We start from the raw sequence: 19,400 nt of genomic DNA, 5'->3' as shown, positions 1-19,400 counted from the left end.
GACCCATTGTATTAAAAACAGATAACTTTTATTCGCTGGTGGGGTTACGTGTAGCGTGACATGAGCCCAAGATCCCGGTTGAGGCCGTCCTCATGGGTGCGGAATTTGGCTATCAATTTCTGCTCGACGATTTTGCGTTGTCGTGTGTCTCGAAGGCCGCCTTGGAGAAAGCTTACCCGAAGATCGGTGGCTGAATGTCCTTGACTGCTGAAGTGTTCGCCGACTGGGAGGGAACCCTCCTGTCTGGCGATTGTTGCGCGGTGTCCGTTCATCCGTTGTCGCAGCGTCTGCATGGTCTCGCCAATGTTCCATGCTCCGAGGCATCCTTTCCTGCAACGTATGAGGTAGACAATGTTGGCCGAGTCACAGGAGTATGAACCATGTACCCGGTGTCCTCTCGTGTGATGTTAGTATCTGTGTCGATGATCTGGCATGTCTTGCAGAGGTTGCCGTGGCAGGGTTGTGTGGTGTGGACGCTGTTCTCCTGAAAGCTGGGTAATTTGCTGCGAACGATGGTCTGTTTGAGGTTGGGTGGCTGTTTGAAGGCGAGTAGTGGAGGTGTGGGGATGGCCTTAACGAGGTGTTTGTCGTCATCGATGACATGTTGAAGGCTGCAGAGAACATGGCGTAGTTTCTCCGCTCCGGGGAAGTACTGGACGACGAAGGGTACTCTGTTGGTTGCGTCCCGTGTTAGTCTTCTGAGGAGGTCTACGCGATTTTTTGCTGTGGCCCGTCGGAACTGTCGATCGGCGAGTCGAGCGTCATATCCCGTTCTTACGAGGGCGTCTCTCAGCGTCTGCAGGTGTCCATCGCGTTCCTCCTCGTCTGAGCAGATCCTGTGTATTCGCAGGGCCGGTCCATAGGGGATGGCCTCTTTGACGTGGTTAGGGTGGAAGCTGGAAAAGTGGAGCATCGTGAGGTTGGCCGTGGGCTTGCGGTAGAGTGAGGTGCTGAGGTGCCCGTCTTTGATGGAGATTCGTGTGTCCAAGAAAGAAACCGATTCTGAGGAGTAGTCCATGGTGAGTTTGATGCTGGGATGGAACTTGTTGATGTTATCGTGTAGTCTCTTCAGTGATTCTTCGCCGTGGGTCCATAGGAAGAAAATGTCGTCGATGTATCTGGTGTATAGCGTTGGTTGGAGGTCCTGTGCAGTGAAGAAGTCGTGCTCGAACTTGTGCATGAAAATGTTGGCGTATTGGGGTGCGAATTTGGTCCCCATGGCTGTTCCGTGTGTTTGGGTAAAGAACTGGTTATCGAAGGTGAAGACATTGTGATCCAGGATGAAGCGGATGAGTTGTAGGATGGCATCTGGAGATTGGCTGTTGTTGGTGTTGAGTATTGATGCTGTTGCAGTGATGCAGTCATTGTGGGGGATACTGGTGTAGAGTGCCGAGACGTCCATCGTGGTGAGAAGTGTTCCTGGTTCAACTGGTCCATGGGTACTGAGTTTTTGTAGCAAGTCTGTAGTGTCGCGACAGAAGCTGGGGGTTCCCTGTACGATGGGTTTCAGGATGCCCTCGACGTATCCAGAGAGGTTCTCACACAGGGTTCCGTTGCCTGATACAATAGGACATCCGGGTATGTTGGCTTTGTGTATCTTTGGGAGGCAGTAGAAGTCTCCCACGCGGGAAGTACGTGGGATTAGAGCGCGTAGGATGCTTTGAAGGTCTGGATCGATGGTCTTGATCAGTTTGTTGAGCTGGTGGGTGTGTTCTTTGGTCGGATCTGCGGGTAACCGTCTGTAGTGTTCCTGGTTGTCCAGTTGTCGGTATGCTTCAGTCCAGAATGTCACCCGAGCACAACGGAACGCCATCAACGCTCTCAAGACCAACCGCAACATAGTCATGAAACCAGCGGACAAAGGAGGAGCCATCGTCATACAGAACAGAACGGACTATTGCAAAGAAGCATACCGACAAACTGGACAACCAGGAACACTACAGACGGTTACCCGCAGATCCGACCAAAGAACACACCCACCAGCTCAACAAACTGATCAAGACCATCGATCCAGACCTTCAAAGCATCCTACGCACTCTCATCCCACGTACTCCCCGCGTGGGAGACTTCTACTGCCTCCCAAAGATACACAAAGCCAACACACCCGGACGTCCTATCGTATCAGGCAACGGAACCCTGTGTGAGAACCTCTCTGGATACGTCGAGGGCATCCTGAAACCCATCGTACAGGGAACCCCCAGCTTCTGTCGCGACACTACAGACTTCCTACAAAAACTCAGTACCCACGGACCAGTTGAACCAGGAACACTTCTCGACACTCTACACCAGTATCCCCCACAATGACAGCATCGCTGCAATGAGCATCAATACTAAACACCAACAGCCAATCTCCAGACGCCATCCTACAACTCATCCGCTTCATCCTGGATCACAATGTCTTCACCTTCGATAACCAGTTCTTTACCCAAACACACGGAACAGCCATGGGGACCAAATTCGCACCCCAATACGCCAACATTTTCATGCACAAGTTCGAGCACGACTTCTTCACTGCACAGGACCTCCAACCAACGCTATACACCAGATACATCGACGACATTTTCTTTCTATGGACCCACGGCGAAGAATCACTGAAGAGACTACACGATAACATCAACAAGTTCCATCCCACCATCAAGCTCACCATGGACTACTCCTCAGAATCGGTTTCTTTCTTGGACACACGAATCTCCATCAAAGACGGGCACCTCAGCACCTCACTCTACCGCAAGCCCACGGCCAACCTCACGATGCTCCACTTTTCCAGCTTCCACCCTAACCACGTCAAAGAGGCCATCCCCTATGGACAGGCCCTGCGAATACACAGGATCTGCTCAGACGAGGAGGAACGCGATGGACACCTGCAGACGCTGAGAGACGCCCGCGTAAGAACGGGATATGACGCTCGACTCGCCGATCGACAGTTCCGACGGGCCACAGCAAAAAATCGCGTAGACCTCCTCAGAAGACTAACACGGGACGCAACCAACAGAGTACCCTTCGTCGTCCAGTACTTCCCCGGAGCGGAGAAACTACGCCATGTTCTCTGCAGCCTTCAACATGTCATCGATGACGACAAACACCTCGCAAAGGCCATCCCCACACCTCCAATACTCGCATTCAAACAGCCACCCAACCTCAAACAGATCATCGTTCGCAGCAAATTACCCAGCTTTCAGGAGAACAGCATCCACACCACACAACCCTGCCACGGCAACCTCTGCAAGACATGCCAGATCATCGACACAGATACCAACATCACACGAGAGGACACCAGGTACATGGTTCATACTCCTGTGACTCGGCCAACGTCGTCTACCTCATACGTTGCAGGAAAGGATGCCCTGGAGCATGGAACATTGGCGAGACCATGCAGACACTGCGACAACGAATGAACGGACACCGCGCAACAATCGCCAGACAGGAGGGTTCCCTCCCAGTCAGGGAACACTTCAGCAGTCAAGGACATTCAGCCACCGATCTTCGGGTAAGCGTTCTCCAAGGCGGCCTTCGAGACACATGACAATGCAAAATCGTCGAGCAGAAATTGATAGCCAAGTTCCGCACCCATGAGGACGGCCTCAACCGGGATCTTGGGTTCATGTCACGCTACACGTAACCCCACCAGCGAATAAAAGTTATCTGTTTTTAATACAACGGGTCATTTTCTGTCTTTCTCTTCCTTTCGGATGTTTCTCCCTCTCTCTCTGTTTTGTGTTCTGGCCGTTTGTATATTCGGTGGTCCTGTAGGTAACACCTCTCTGTCTGAACACTTTGATTGCCGTGACAACAGGCAGTTGGAAAGATTATCTGTAATCACCAGGTATTGTTCTCTGAATATAAATGCGAAACGTTCAAGGATTCCCACATTCACTTGACGAAGGAGATAGCCTCCGAAAGCTTGTGATTTTCAAATAAAATTGTTGGACTATAACCTGGTGTTGTAAGATTCTTAACATTTGTCAACCCCAGTCCATCACCGGCATCTCCACATCAAAAAGATCTACTCATGGAGGCAGAGGGCATGGCCGAGGTACTAAATGAGTACTTTGCATCTGTCTTTACCAAGGAAAATGCTGCTGCCAGAGTGTCAGTAAAGGAAGATGTAGTTGAGATATTGGATGGGCTAAAAATTGATTAACAGGAGGTACTAGAAAGGCTAGCTGTACTTAAGTCATCTGATCCAGATGGGATGCACCCTAGGTTGCTGTGGGAAGGGTGGAAATTGCAGAGGTACTGGCCATAATCTTCCAAACATCCTTGGATAGAGGGTGGTGCCAGAGGACTGGAGAATTGCAAATGTTACGCCCTTGTTCAAAGAAGGGTGTAAGGATAAACCCAGCAACTATAGGTCAGTCAGTTTAACCTCGGTGGTGGGGAAACTTTTAGAAACGATAATCCAGGACAGAATTAGCAGTCATTTGGACAAGTATTATTTGATTAGGGAAAGTCAGCACAGATTTGTTAAAGGCAAATCGTGTTTAACTAACTGGAGAGATTTTTTGAGGTAACAAAGAGGGTAGACGAGGGCAATGCAGTTGATGTGGTGTACATGGACTTTCAACAGGCGTTTGATAAAGTGCCCCATAATAGGCTTATCATAAAGATTGAAGCCCATGGAATAAAAGGAGCAGTAGCAGTATGGATACAGAATTGGTTAAGTAACAGGAAACAGAGTAGTGGTGAACGGTTGTTTTTCGGACTGGAGGGAGGTGTACAGTGGTGTTCCCCAGGGGTCGGTACTAGGACTGCTGCTTTTCTTGATATATATTAATAACTTGGACTTGGGTGTACAGGGCACAATTTCAAAATTTGCAGATGACACAAAACTTGGAAGAGTAGTGAACAGTGAGGAGGATAGTGATAGACTTCAAGAGGATACAGACAGGCTGGTGGCATGGGCAGACATGTGGCAGATGAAATTTAACAGAAAAATGTGTAGTGATACATTTCGGTAGGAAGAATGAGGAGAGGCCATATAAACTAAAGGGTACAATTCTAAAAGGGGTACCGGAACAGAGAGCTCTGGGGATACACGTACACAAATCGTTGAAGGTGGCAGGACAGGTTAAGAAAGCGGTTAAAAAAGCATACTGGGTCCTGGGCTTTATAAACAGAGGCATAGAGTACAGAAGCAAGGAAGTCATGATGAACCTTTATAAAACACTGGTTCGACCACAGCTGAAGTATTGTGTCCAGTTCTGGGCAACACACCTTGGGAAAGATGTGAAGGCCTTAGAAAGGATGCAAAAGAGATTTACTAGAAGGATTCCAGGGATGAGGGACTTTAGTTACGTGGATAGTCTGGAGAAGCTGGGGTTGTTCTCCTTGGAACAGAGAACGTTGAGAGAAGATTTGATAGAGGTATTCAAAATCATGAAGGGTCTAGACAGAGTAGATAAACTGTTCCCATTGGCGGAAGGGTCAAGAACCAGAGGACATAGATTTAAGGTGATTGGCAAAAGAACCAAACGTGACATGAGGAAAAACTTTTTAAACAGTGAATGGTTAGGATCTGGAATGCACTGCCCGATGGGGTGGTCAAGGCAGATTCAATCATGGCCTTGAAAAGGGAACTGGATAAGTACTTGAAAGGAAAAAATTTGCAGGGCTACGGTGATAGGGTGGGGGAGTGGGACTAGCTGGATTGTTCTTGCATACAGCCAGCACGGACTCAATGGGCCGAAGGGCCTCCATCTGCGCTGTAACCTTTCTATGATTCTATAACGCTCCTGCGAAGTGCAGTGGGACGTTTTACTACGTTAAAGGCGCTATATAAATGCAAGTTGTTGTTATTACACTTTGGACTTGGGCATGGAGAGCATGATTTTGAAATTCGCTTAGAACACAAAAGTAGGGGGATCAAGGACTGTAAAACACTTCAAGGGGACAGACGGGGTACTGCCATGGGCACAGGTGGCAGATGCCATTTAAGGTGGAGAGATGTGAGGTAATATGTTTTGGGAAAAACAAGGAATAAGAGTATACACTTGAGGGAAAATGCTGACTGGCGTGGATGAGCAGAAAGTACATAATTCCCTAAAAGTGTGAGCGCAGCTATAAAAAAAGGCCAATATTACTTTGGGTTTTATAAAATGGGGTGTAGAGTATATGAGCAAAGAGGCCCTGATAAATTTGTATTAGACAACAGTAAGGCGTAAGTAGACTGCTGTGCAGTGACTTGGGCTCCTCGCTGTTAAGAATGCAGTGTAGATTTGACAGGATGATGCCGGGGGTGGAAAGGATTTGAGATACTGGGATTGTGTTTAACTGGAATACAGGAGGCCAAGAGGAGATTTAATAGAAGTTTTTTAAATTATGAAGGGTTTTGATCGGAAATAGGCTCTCGCTTTTCACCCTCTGTTTGGAGAGTCAGTGACAAGTGGTCATCAATAGGAGAAATTTCTTTATGCAGGACTGTTGGGAGCAGATACTTCTGCACCTCTTGAGGGAACATGGATAAATATTTAAAGCGGAGGAAGATATGGGGACAGAAGAGCAGTGGGATTGTTATAGTAAACTGGTGGCACAGACACAATGGGCCTCCCTCTTCGCTGTGAAGTTCTTTGGTTCTAAAGGCCTATTGCTGCCCATTTCATAGTGCGCCAATGTCTTAATTAAAAAAATAAATACAACTTTAAACACAGCAAGAGTGAGCTTCACCATCTGCTCACTTTTCTCCTCCTCCTCCTCCAATACTTTATTTCTCACCTTCATAACAAGAATCCCACCTACCCCAAATGTTTGCAGTACTGCTCCTTTAAACGCATCGATGAGTCGGACCATGCCGCCGTTGGTGGACACTAGCATAAGTTTTCCATCATTGCTGAATTTCAATCCTGTCCACTCACAAGTCCGCTCATATTGCATCTTAAATGTGGCAAAAGGACCCTAACAAAACAAGTTGGAGAATCTTTTCACTTTCTAGTTTAGTCTTAAATGTTACTGGATAAGAAACTTCACAATTTACTTAATCTTACTTATAACTCCTTGATTCACCACTCCCCTCTCCCCATCAACTCAAGCAACGGCGACTTACTCCAAGGCTCTGCCACAGGCAAATGCATATTAGTGACTGAGTAAGTCAGCTCAATTTTCTTCTATCTATGAAGCAGCATGTTTCCTACTCCAAACAACTTGAATGCAACCAGGAAATCACTGGTGTAAACCCATATCCCACAACTACTGGTATATCAACCTAGTGCACTAGCAGCCTGCTGACAATTAAGTTTCTCTGATGCAATGATAGTATAGTGTAGCCAATTTGATTGAAAGGGTGTCACCTTTTGTGGGAGGTGCAGGGATGTAGCTTCTACAGCATTGACATATGGAGCACAAAAAAGTGCCTCAATTTTTTTTTAAATCACAGGACTCCAGTAAGATTTCCCATGCAAAAAGTCATCATGCTATCTGGGAAACCAGAGTGGAAGCTAGCTGGGCATACACTCAATCAAAAACAAATAAACATTTTATTCCTTCAAAGCAGTGTTCTGCCATACACTTCTCACAGACATCTTAATAGGCGTTCTGTAACACTGATCCTGCCCAAAACCTTCTCCCAGTTCACAAACCATTTCCCAACCAATTCGTACGTAAGCAGCTTGCTTCCAGATCACTGCCAAGTATGTCACAAGAACGGATTGAGGTAACTTGCATTGCTTAACTGCAAGGAGTATCATACAATGTATTATCTACCAGTGCAAAATACACCAAGAACTGAAATTTGAACTTCACACTCATGGAAGGTGATGCACCACAAGAATTGCTGGAACTCAAAACAAAGTTAACTGATACATAGTTAAGAGATTTTACCTTGTCAAATGACCGTAGGTCATAAAGTTTAATTATCTCAGAATTCACGCCAGCTGCAAATATAAGTCCCTCGGGATCAAAAGAACACGTTGGCCTCCCCTGAAGATGCATTAAGCCCTGGGCAAATGACAGGGAAGCAAATGAGTACCAGCAGGTAACAAGATTAAGAATGGAAAATTATGACTGATTACTGTGCTTTTTTTCCCTCCATTAAAGGTGAAACAGTCTTTAAAGTACTATTTTGACATCTTCCCCTTTCTATTATAATCTCTGTATTTCAGTTGTGCCAGCTGATCTGCTGCCAGATCTCTGTTCTAAAACCAGCCATTGGGAGGTGGATACAAAAGATTCAGGCAATTCTTGCAATGGTTGGAAAAGCATCTATCCTCTGCTTGCTACCTCCCCACTGCAGCACTGCTGAGCATGCTAACTGTGTGGCAGAACTGCAGGAGCACAGTCATAACCATACTATTCAGCACAATTTATTTTAAATAAATAAATTTTCTTTCACAGGCAAAACATTTTGAAAGACAGATTTTTATTTGATGATAGTTTCTCAAAACTAATGCCTGAAACCTGTTCATTAAAAGTAAATTTTCATGCTTACAAAGAATTATTTTGCAGAGGGGGAGAAAAGGAGAAATTCATGTCCTTACACATCCTTCACCCTGTGTATAGGCAACAATGACTAAAATTAAAAATAACAAGCACAGCTCTGTGAAGTTAACATTAGGTGAAAAGAACTTTTTACCCCCATTGCGTGCAAATGGCTGCAAGTCAGAATTCCCCACTCATTCCTTCCCATAATAATTTTCAGAACAAAGCCAAAAGGGAGACCATCAGTGCTGTGACAGTTTCAGTAGGCTACTATGGCATGCATGTGAAATTCTCATACCACCAGAGGATCTTCTATTGGCATTGCTCACGTTCGGAGATTTCTGTTTTACAATGTTAGAAGTATTATACCATCTGATTAACAAGGCATTATGCAGTAACAAAGGTTGTGCTCAAGAATTGATAATCCTATCCTACTAGATGTAAAGGAACTGTCTTGAGGAAACTTCCCTACTGCCAAGGTGGGGCTATGCATGACCTGAACTGTTCCTTTAAGGTCACAGGGAATGTACTCTAATATGCATTCAAATCGTAGGTACCCACACGAAGAAACCCCATACTGTGGCACTGGTTGCTAGGTCCAAGGAGATTACATGACTGCTAATGAGTAGGGGTTGTCTAATCATGAAGCTTCAGGCCCCTGTATGGGCAGGCTTAATGGATCAGATTGTCTTTTTCTGCCTGTCATTTTTGTATGTTTGTATTCAAAACATTTAGTGTATCTGTGGTGGCATGGTGCTTTGGCTTTTTTTTTTAAAAAAAGCTTTGCTGCATTAAAGGAGTTTCTCTTTTATGTTTAACACTAAAAGCTGTGATTATACTAAAAATACATCACTATTATTGTGTGGGTCCAAATAGTTCCTTTGATCTCCCAATGCAGGTGTCTTTATTGAAGATGAAAGGAACAATGTTCCAACACGATGTAGTGTTTTAACTGAAGATAATGCCATGGTGAGTGTTCTGGTTGAATAAAAAGTATTATAATCCAACTTGTCTGTTTCTTCTTCCCCTATTGTGACAAACCTCCTTTCTGTTAATCGCGATTAAGGAGTGAGAGACTCTAGAGGTCGTATTCAATATTGAGTACTTAATCCACAGAGGTCTTTTATTTTTTTTCAAACCTTTAAAAATGTTATCGAAGGGCTTTTCTGCTATGCCTGGAAATCATCTCATTTACTGTGTTGTAAGAGGGCACATCATTCCAATATTGTAATGAATGGTGATTACAATGGACCTTATCCATTAATCTTGCATTGGTATTGTTGCATGATCGGTTTCCACACTTGACTGGGGTGGGGATTTCTAATCAGCACTGTTTAAAAATAAAACTTTGAATGCAGAAATAAAAAGCAGAAAATACTAGAAATGCACACACAGATCAGTGCATATGAGTAACAGTTAGGTAACATATCATGTGGGATCCTTTACCAAAATGATTCCCATCTGAAACCTTAACCTTTCTTCTTTCAGGTGCTGTGATTGACCAGTTGTACATTTTGATTGTGTTAGTGACAGTACGTCTAAGTAATAGCCATGTTTGAGGCATCCACTTGCCTAAAGTCACCACAGCAAGTCCTTTGAGGGCAATACGCCCTTCATCGCAAAATTAAAATAACCTAAATGAACACTGGTAAAATTGAATGCAGAAAGTGACAGTACTTGTCCAGTCCCCCAGTTTCTCTTTTACTTAACTTGTTGTTTAAGGGCATTTTCAAGTTAGCAACCAAAAGTCTTTGTAGAGAAATGAAAATTAACTCATTAAGAAATTCTCAGTGTTCATAATAGTTCTGATGAAAAAAGCAGAAAATGTAAAATAAAGAAATAACAGGCATTTAGTGCCTTTCACGACCTCAGAACATCCCAAAGCACTTCACAGTCAATGAAGTAATTTTTTTTGGAAGTGTGGTCAATAAATAGAATGCTCTATGGCAGAAGTGTCCAAAATGTGGCCTGGGGGGGGGGGGGGGGGTCACACTTGGCTCCTGAACCTAGACAATCTTGCCCTCAAAATAACTGAGTAACTCTCCAAGATTTCAAATTAACGCTGCAGAAACACTAAACAGCACTGATCACCAATGTAACAAACCACAAGAAATGGTGTATTTTGCATACACACAGACATGTGTGCTGGGCAACTTTCAAAATGCCAGACAAAACTATTTTTCTTTATAATAGTGACCTTCTATTCATGAATAACTGTTACAGTAAAGAGCTTTTAAAAACACAGAATCTGCAAACCAGGTGAAACTGATACACTTGCAATGCCAAGAGGTTAAAAGAAAATTGAAACTTTTATGCTGCTCAACAATTTTACATTTAAAATATTTAAACTGGTGTTAATTTTGAAAATCACCATCAGAAAGAACAATCTTTCATTTATAATATATTCTTTCATTTATAAAGTGTTCTCCCACAATCTTAGGAAATCCCAGAGTTTCACAGCCAATGAATTACTTTTGAAGTGTAATATTGTCGTTTTATAGGCAAATGTGGCAGCCAATTCAGTCCCACAAAAGCAAATGAGATAAGTAACCAAGTAATTTGTTTTGACGGTGTTGCTTGAGCAATGCATATTGGCCAAGACACGAAGAGAACTCCATGCTCTTCTTCAAATAATGCTGTGGAATCTTTTACATCTACATGAACAGGCAGATGGGGCCAGGTTTAAACGCATCATCTAAAAGACAATACTGCATTGAAATGTCAGCCTAGATTATGTGCTCAAATCCTGGAGTACGGCTTGAACCAATTACCTCTGACTCTGAGCCAAGCTGACAATATTGATTCCTATTCGGTACTTTTTCCCTGAAACAGCTGCTCGTGTTATTTAGATAGGGGACAAGCATAACATACCTGGCAATTGGGTGATCTGAGGTCCCACAGTCTGATGGTTTTATCCAAGGAACTGGACATGAAGGTGTCATCCACAGGAGACATACATAATGCTACAACTCTAAAGCATGCAAAAAAACCAAGCGTAACATTAGGAGCTGCAGGACAATTTTCACATCTCAATACAGCGCAATGTAACAGAGTCTGCTTAACTGCAAAATATATCTTAAAGTATTGGCTTTCTATAGGAAGCTGGAGCAGTTGACACTTGGAAAAAATAGCATTACTTTGCAGCAAGCTGATAACTGTATACTGTAGCAGATAGCTTTATAATTTAAAAAACAACTTAAATGTTTTCTCATGCAGCACAGAAAAACTGCCTGGAAATGATTTTACTTTGTTGGGGGTTTACTTATTTTTTCTCCTGTCCTGAAGATGAGATTTGCACTGGAGTATAGTTCAATTGGTCTTGGTGCCAAACCTTGAATAATTCTCCTAAATGGCCAGCCCGTATATGTTCCACTAGACAGTCAGCATCTCGCAAGCTATTCAACCATACATAGTGACCCATCTGAGTGCACTTTCAGTCGCCTCTTCTACTTGGGTTTGATGCCCACCTGTAAAGCGCCATGGTATGTTTTGCTAAATGAATGGTATTATATAAAATGCAAGCTGTTGTATGCAAAGGAATGGGAGCCATCCCTTAAAAGAAGTGGCTGCAGATAGTAGATGCATTGGTATTAATTTTCCAAAATTCCCTAGATTCTGGAAGGGTTCCATCAGATTGGAAAATAGCGAATGTAACTCCTCTATTCAAGAAAGGAGGGAGACAGAAAGCAGGAAACTACAGGCCAGTTGTCTTAACATCTGTCATAGGGAAAATGCTAGAATCTATTATTAAGGAGGCTATAGCAGGGCTCTTAGAAAATCTCAATGCAATCAGGCATTGTCAACACGGCTTTGTGAAAGGGAAATCACGTTTGACTAATTTATTAGAGTTCTTTGAAGAAGTAACAAGCAACGTGGATAAAGGGGATCCTGTGGATGTGGTGTACTTGGATTTCCAGAAGGCTTTTGACAAGGTGCCACATCAAAGGTTACTACACAAAATAAGAGCTCATGGTGTAAAGGGTAACATATTAGTATGGATAAAGGATTGGTTAGCTAACAGGAAACAGAGAGTAGGCATAAATGGGTCATTTTCAGGCTGGCAAGATGTAACGAGTGGAGTGCCACAGGGGTCGGTGCTTGGGCCACAACTATTTACAATCTATATCAATGACTTGGAAATGAAGGGACCGAATGTATGGTGGCTAAATTTGCTGATGACACAAAGGTAGGTAGGAAAGTAAGTTGTGAAGAGGTCATAAGGAGTCTGCAAATGGATATAGATAGGTTAAGTGAGTGGGCAAAAATTTGGCAGATGGAGTATAATGTGGGAAAATGTGAACTTGTCCACTTTGGCAGGAGGAATAGAAAAGCAGTATATTATTTAAATGGAGAGAATATACAGAACTCTGAGGTATAGAGGTATCTGGGTGTCCTAGTACATGAATCACAAACACTTAATATGCAGGTACAAGTAACTAGGAAGGCAAAGGGAATGTTGTCATTTATTGCAAAGGGAATGGAATATAAAAGTAGAGATATTTTGCTGCAGTTGTACAGGGTATTTTTTTTTATTCGTTCATGGGATGTGGGTGTCGCTGGCGAGGCCAGCATTTATTGTCCATCCCTAATTTCCCTTGAGAAGGTGGTGGTGAGGCACCTTCTTGAGCCGCTGCAGTCCGTGCGGTGAAGGTTCTCCCACAGTGCTGGTTAGTGGGGAGTTCCAGGATTTTGACCCAGCGACGATGAAGGAACGGCAATATATTTCCAAGTCAGAACGGTGAGAGACTTGGAGGAGAACGTGCAGGTGGCGTTGTTCCCATGTGCCTACTGCCCTTGTCCTTCCAGGTGGTAGAGGTTGCGGGCTCGGGGGGGGCTGTCGAAGAAGCTGCGGCAAATTGCTGCAGTGCATCCAGTACACAATGCAGCCACGGTGCGCCGGTGGTGAATGTTTAGGATGGTGGATGGGGTACCAATCAAGCGGGCTGCTTTGTCCTGGATGGTGTCGAGCTTCTTGAGTGTTGTTGGAACTGCACTCATCCAGGCAAGTGGAGAGTATTCCATCACACTCCTGACTTGTGCCTTGTAGATGGTGGAAAGGCTTTGGGGAGTCAGGTGAGTCACTCGCTGCAGAATACACAGCCTCTAACCTGCTCTTGTAGCCACAGTATTTACGTGGCTGGTCCAGTTAAGTTTCTGGTCAATGGTGACCCCCAGGATGTTGATGGTGGGATTTGGCGATGGTAATGTCGTTGAATACCATGGGGAGGTGGTTAGACACTCTCTTGTTGGAGATGGTCATTGCCTGGCACGAATGTATCTTGCCACTTATCAGTCCATGCCTGGATGTTGTCCAGGTCTTGCTGCATGCGGGCACGGACTGCTTCATTATTTGAGGGGTTGCGAATGGAACTGAACACAGTGCAATCATCAGCAAACATCCCCATTTCTGACCTTAAGATGGAGGGAAGGTCATTGATGAAGCAGCTAAAGATGGTTGGGCCAAGGACACTGCCCTGAGGGACACCTGCAGCAATGTCCTGGGGCTGAGATGGTTGGCCTCCAACAACCACTACCATCTTCCTTTGTGCTAGGATGACTCCAGCCACTGGAGAGTTTTCCCCCTGACTTCAATTTTACTAGGGCTCCTTGATGCCACTCGGTCAAATGCTGCCTTGATGTCAAAGGCAGTCACTCTCACCTCACCTCTGGACTTCAGCTCTTTTGTCCATGTTTGGACCAAGGCTGTAATGACGTCTGAAGCAGAGTGGTCCTGGCGGAATCCAAACTTAGCGTCGGTGAGCAGGTGCCACTTGATAGTGAGTGAGTAAGTACCACTTGATAGCATTGTCGACGACATCTTCCATCACTTTGCTGATGACTGACAGTAGACTGATGGGGCGGTAATTGGCCGGATTGGGTTTGTCCTGCTTTTTGTGGACAGGAAATACCTGGGCAATTTTCCACATTGTCGGGTAGATGCCAGTGTTGTAGCTGTACTGGAACAGTTTGGCTAGAGGCACGGCTAGTTCTGAAGCACAAGTCTTCAGCACTACAGCCGGGATGTTGTCAGGGCCCATAGCTTATGTTGTATCCAGTGCACTCCGCCGTTTCTTGATATCACGTGGAGTGAATCGAATTGGCTGAAGACTGGCTTCTGTGATGGTGGGGATATTGGGAGGAGGCCGAGATGGATCACCCACTCAGCACTTCTGGCTGAAGATGGTTGCAAACGCTTCAGCCTTGTCTTTTGCACTCACTTGCTGGACTCTGCCATCATTAAGGATGGGGATGTTCAAAGAGAATGGTTCTAGGTTGGTAAGACCTCATCTAGACTATTGTGTGCAGTTTTGGTCTCCTTATTTAAGAAAGGACATAATTGCTTTGGAGGCGGTTCAGAGAAGGTTCACTCGACTGATTCCTAGGATGAGGGAGGGGAGGTGGAGCACGAACATGTGTGATAGTTCACCATCTTTCGGGTCACATGCCTGGGCAGGGCGAAGCCAGAAGGAACTCTGGTGGAGGTCCGTAGCGATCCTGATGTGGAAATCGGTCACCCGACCTGGGTGTAGGGGCAAAAGACTAATCGAACTATCTAGTAGCTGCTTCCCTCCGAAGTTGAGGAAAGGTTGGACAAGTTGGGCCTGTACACATTGGAGTTTAGAAGAATGAGAGGTGGTCTTATTGAAACATATAATGTCCTGAGGGGACTGGAAGGGGTAGATGCTGAGAGGATGTGTCCCCTTGTGGGAGAGACTAGAATTAGGGGTCACAGTTTAGTGTCTCCCATTTAAGACGGAGATGAGAAATTTTTTCTCAGAGGTCACGAGTCTGTGGAACTCCCTTCCCCAGAGAGCAGTGGAGGCAGGGTCATTGAATATTTGAGGATGAGTTAGATAGATTCCTGATTAACAAGGCAGTCAAAGGTTATTAGTTGGTAGACAGGAAAGTAGGGTTGAGGTCACAATCAGATCAGCCATGATCTTATCAAATGGCAGAGCAGGCTCGAGGGGCCGAATGGCCTACTCCTGCTCTTAATATGTATGTTCATATCCCAGCAACTGCCATACAGTGGCTAGAGAAAGAAGAAAATTGGCTTGTGTATCTGCTCCAGATTGTTATCCAGTAACCACTGATGGAAAGTGCATGTGTACGGACGTCAAATGAGGATAGCAGCCAACTTAGCGAAGATGTCTCTACAGTCAGTGTGTCCAGACTCACAAAGAATGGGCAATCTACAGGCTATCAGCACATTTGAAAACACTCATCATAACTAGCTACCTTTAAGGGACACAAAAAAAACGACATCTTTCACTTATTATTCTTGTTTGTGAAAAACTACAAGGGCAGCCAGAGCTCTGAATGGGGATTTAATTTCCTTATTATATTATGCACACAGTAATAGCCCAACATATCTTTGATTGGATCACTCCTAAAGTGTAGCCAATCGGAAAGCCTTGAATTTAAACAGAGCTGACTAACACAAATATTTCACTTACCTCTTACTGTGACCATGGAAGTATCTAATGTACTTGTTGTCGTGAAGTGACAAGTACCGGATAGTATCTAAAATGAAACAGATAGGTTGTATGTAATTCAAAGAGTAAAAAAACAAAGCTCACACATTTTGATCACCTTTATATTTCAGTAGGAAATTTACTAACTTTTTAAATTCAGAAGGGAGCACAGCATTTGCAGTCCCTTGCTCCTTTGATGCACTGCATCATGGAATGGTAGAACGCAGGTTTCTCCAAGGTTTATCCTTTTGTATGTGAGTCATCCAGCAGAGCTGGGGATTATGTGGGGTAGGGCTATGTATGAACTCAATTGGCCTTCGCACATTTTGCTGTGAGTGGTGGTTATGAAGATGTGATTCCATCACCCTTGCCATTCTTCCTCCATTAGCCAGCATCCCAGGTCTCATTCCCAGACCTCCTTATGGCTTCGGCTGTGATCTTGAACACGATACACAGGGTGCAGGCTATGTCTGTGCAGTGTCGGTCACGGAGTGTAGATATGGATTTAGGGTCAAGGCTGTCTGCCTCGGAGTTTACAATGTTGTTGGGTCCTGAAGATAGCATCTAATTTAGAAGTGGTGTTATAGATTATGCTGGGCTATGTGGAGGTTATTTACAGGACATAATCTGGCCTGTGTTGAACAGTTGGCCTAATCTGGCAACACCCTTCTCCTTAGAGCAGAGAAGGTTAAGGGGAGATTTGAGAGGTGTTCAAAATCATGAACGATTTTGACAGAGTAAATAAGGAGGAACTGTTTCCAGTGGCAGACCAGAGGACACAGATTTAAGGTGATTGGCAAAAGAGCCAGAGGCAACATGAGGAAACATTTTTTTTTAAATGCAGCGAGTTATGATGATCTGGAACGCACTGCTTCAAAGGGTGGTAGAATCAGATTCAATAGTAACTTTCAAAAGGGAATTGGATAAATACTTGAAGGGAAAAAATTTACAGGATTATGGTGAAAGAGCTAGGGGAATGGGACTAATTGGATAGCTCTTTCAAAGAGTCGGCACAGGCCCAATGGCCTCCTCCTGTGCTATCAGGCACCTGTCTTTAAGAATTACTAGATGCGTCTGCTGACCTCCCAAATTGAGATACTATGTTTTGAGGAACCAAGTTATGTTTGGCCACCAGCATTTACAAGGCGGCTCATTTTTGATCTCAGTTAATTAAACTTCCTATTGGAAACAGGTTTTTGCAGAAAATAAAGCCCCATCACAAGTTGCAAGCTCTGAAACGAATCATAACTTAATAAAGGATTACCAGCCCTGTGTGATTTAACGAGCAGTAAAATACAAATTTTTTGTAACATAACATTTTATTTATAACTTGAAATAAACAGGTTCCTGACCAAAAATACTCTTTGTACAACTTTGTCAGAGTGGCTTCTTTAATCTTCTGAACGTAGTGGGTGCATCCAAGCACTGGCTCCCGGTGTCTTCTGGGTGATGTTGGTCTCTGCCCCAGGCAAGGCAGTGGCTTGTACAGTTATCTCCATCAACCGGGTGGTGTCACAAACCCTCAAACTGTACAAACAACTACCTCTGCACGGGCACAGGCAGAATAATGCATGGACATCTGCGGCACTGGCTGATCACACAGGGACGAGGACATGAATACCATCACAGTACTGCAAATACAAAACACCTGCAACTGGCTTTCAAAAGCTAACGCCAATAATGTCTATGGATCACAAAGCTGTTTTAGCTGGGCCTGTAGCAGCAATCCACCAACCACTTAAAAAAAAAATCCTAATTTCACAACGCACTTTAGTAGCCCTCCAAAATAATACTTCAGAGTGGGTAGGTCTCAGGTTTGTGCTCATTTCCCAGTGAGCTTCTGACAATGGGAAGGTCCCAATTCTTGATCAGAGGCACGAAATAATTTATACCTCGAAAGTATAGCACTTTAAAAATAAGAAACCACAGAATTTTCTTTAAAACAAAACTTGATTATTTTTGCTCAATGTGACAAATCTATTTGCATTGAATTTAACAATCAAGCATTGCTTGATCAAATATATATACTGGGCAAAAATGTAAATAACAGCTCCCCTACCAAACATGCTTTAACCAGGACCTCTGAAAAGTAACTCATGACACCAGGGGAACATTTGCATCTCTCACACCAGCTATATTAGTGTACCTCTCTAAGCAAAGTTATCAATTTGTATTGAAGTATAGGCAGATTTGTGCTATAGATTTAACATTTATTTAGGATTTTTACAGCAAGCAGAGGGAATATCTTCTCATTAGACTGGACTGGATCTGAATAATTGATTCTAGATAAATAAACCTGGAAAGCTGATCAAAAGGATAATACTGTTTATTTTGACACGTATTTTGTATGTGTTCCTCATAGTAACTTTTTATTGCAATCACAAATAAATAAAATTCTACTCTTAATCTTTCCAATAAAATGCTATACATTTACATTAAATAGCAATTATTCTTGGAGCAGGTATCTTTATTTGGAATGAACTGTTTTCAGATTAGGCAAAAACAATAAATTGGAAATAAAACAGTCATATTACATGGATGTTCAGTGGCCCATGAATACTTTTGCTGGGTATGTTATTTAATTCAACATTTTCAAGCATTGAAAAAATGTGTGGTAAGGCTTCATCATTCATGAGCTGTTAGAGGGCAAGACTGCACTCCAGCTTCCTTTATTTGATCTCTATTTGTACATTACTACCTACCTGAGTTAGCAAGGTAGACATGCAGGCAATTGAAACTAAATTACTCAAAGTAACAATTCAAAAAATATAATATTTAATCTAATGCTTCAGAGCAAAGATACAAATTCCAATGATCAATGCAGATGCTAAGCTGGCAGAGTATGTTGCTAATGCCAGTTAAGTGCATGGGTGGATCTCCACTCAACCGAGATACTATGACGCGGCATTAATATAAAATTATATACCGTGAACTAATTTTTTTTAAAACAACAAATGTGACTGAAGTGCACAAAGGTGGAAGTATTTTCCACTGCAAGTACTTCCCTGTAGACCACGTTTTCCTTGGAAGAGTTACAGTGCAGAACAGCATGAGGAAGAGAATCAACATCATTAAATTGTCAATAACCTATGGTGCATCAACTTCAATTAGTAATTTCACATCTCACATGGTTGGGCTCAGTAACTCATCCAAAGCAGTACCTAGAGTTTCATTAGAACTGAGTTAAACAAAAATATACATGATACCAAGATAAGGGAAACAAAAAGATGTTTAAATTCATCATAATTTTCCCTCATATTTAAAATGGGTATTGATAGCAACATTTGAAATGTACACGAAGGGGGAGCAGAGCATGTGGGTTACACCCGCCAAAACATTGATGATTGATGCAGAATAGCACATATTCACCTCAGGGGTATCCAGGTAGCATCTCTAAATTGTTTAGGCTCCTGAAGATTATTCTGACGCTGCTCTCAACTACCTCAGTTTCAAAACTTATAACAAACTTTTGAACTGAAGCTTTTGCAAGTGTACGATTCTATTCCCAGTCTGTGC

The 19,400-nt window shown here is 43.5% G+C and overlaps 1 protein-coding gene across 1 annotated transcript in view; it reads right to left on the bottom strand.

Moving 5' to 3' along the window:
- Positions 1 to 19,400, bottom strand: part of wdr82 (WD repeat domain 82) — a 36,728-nt gene that overhangs the window by 12,837 nt on the left and 4,491 nt on the right. The window contains exons 3-6 of the mRNA XM_067998467.1: positions 15,867 to 15,933; positions 11,281 to 11,380; positions 7,813 to 7,929; positions 6,736 to 6,891 (exon numbers count right to left, since the gene is read on the bottom strand). Of these exons, the coding sequence (XP_067854568.1) occupies positions 6,736 to 6,891; positions 7,813 to 7,929; positions 11,281 to 11,380; positions 15,867 to 15,933 (440 nt within the window). The remainder of the gene's footprint in view (positions 1 to 6,735; positions 6,892 to 7,812; positions 7,930 to 11,280; positions 11,381 to 15,866; positions 15,934 to 19,400) is intronic.

The sequence above is a fragment of the Heptranchias perlo genome, chromosome 17, assembly GCF_035084215.1.
Source record: "Heptranchias perlo isolate sHepPer1 chromosome 17, sHepPer1.hap1, whole genome shotgun sequence".
Lineage (NCBI taxonomy): Eukaryota > Metazoa > Chordata > Chondrichthyes > Hexanchiformes > Hexanchidae > Heptranchias > Heptranchias perlo.
This window is presented reverse-complemented; position numbering and strand designations above follow the sequence as displayed.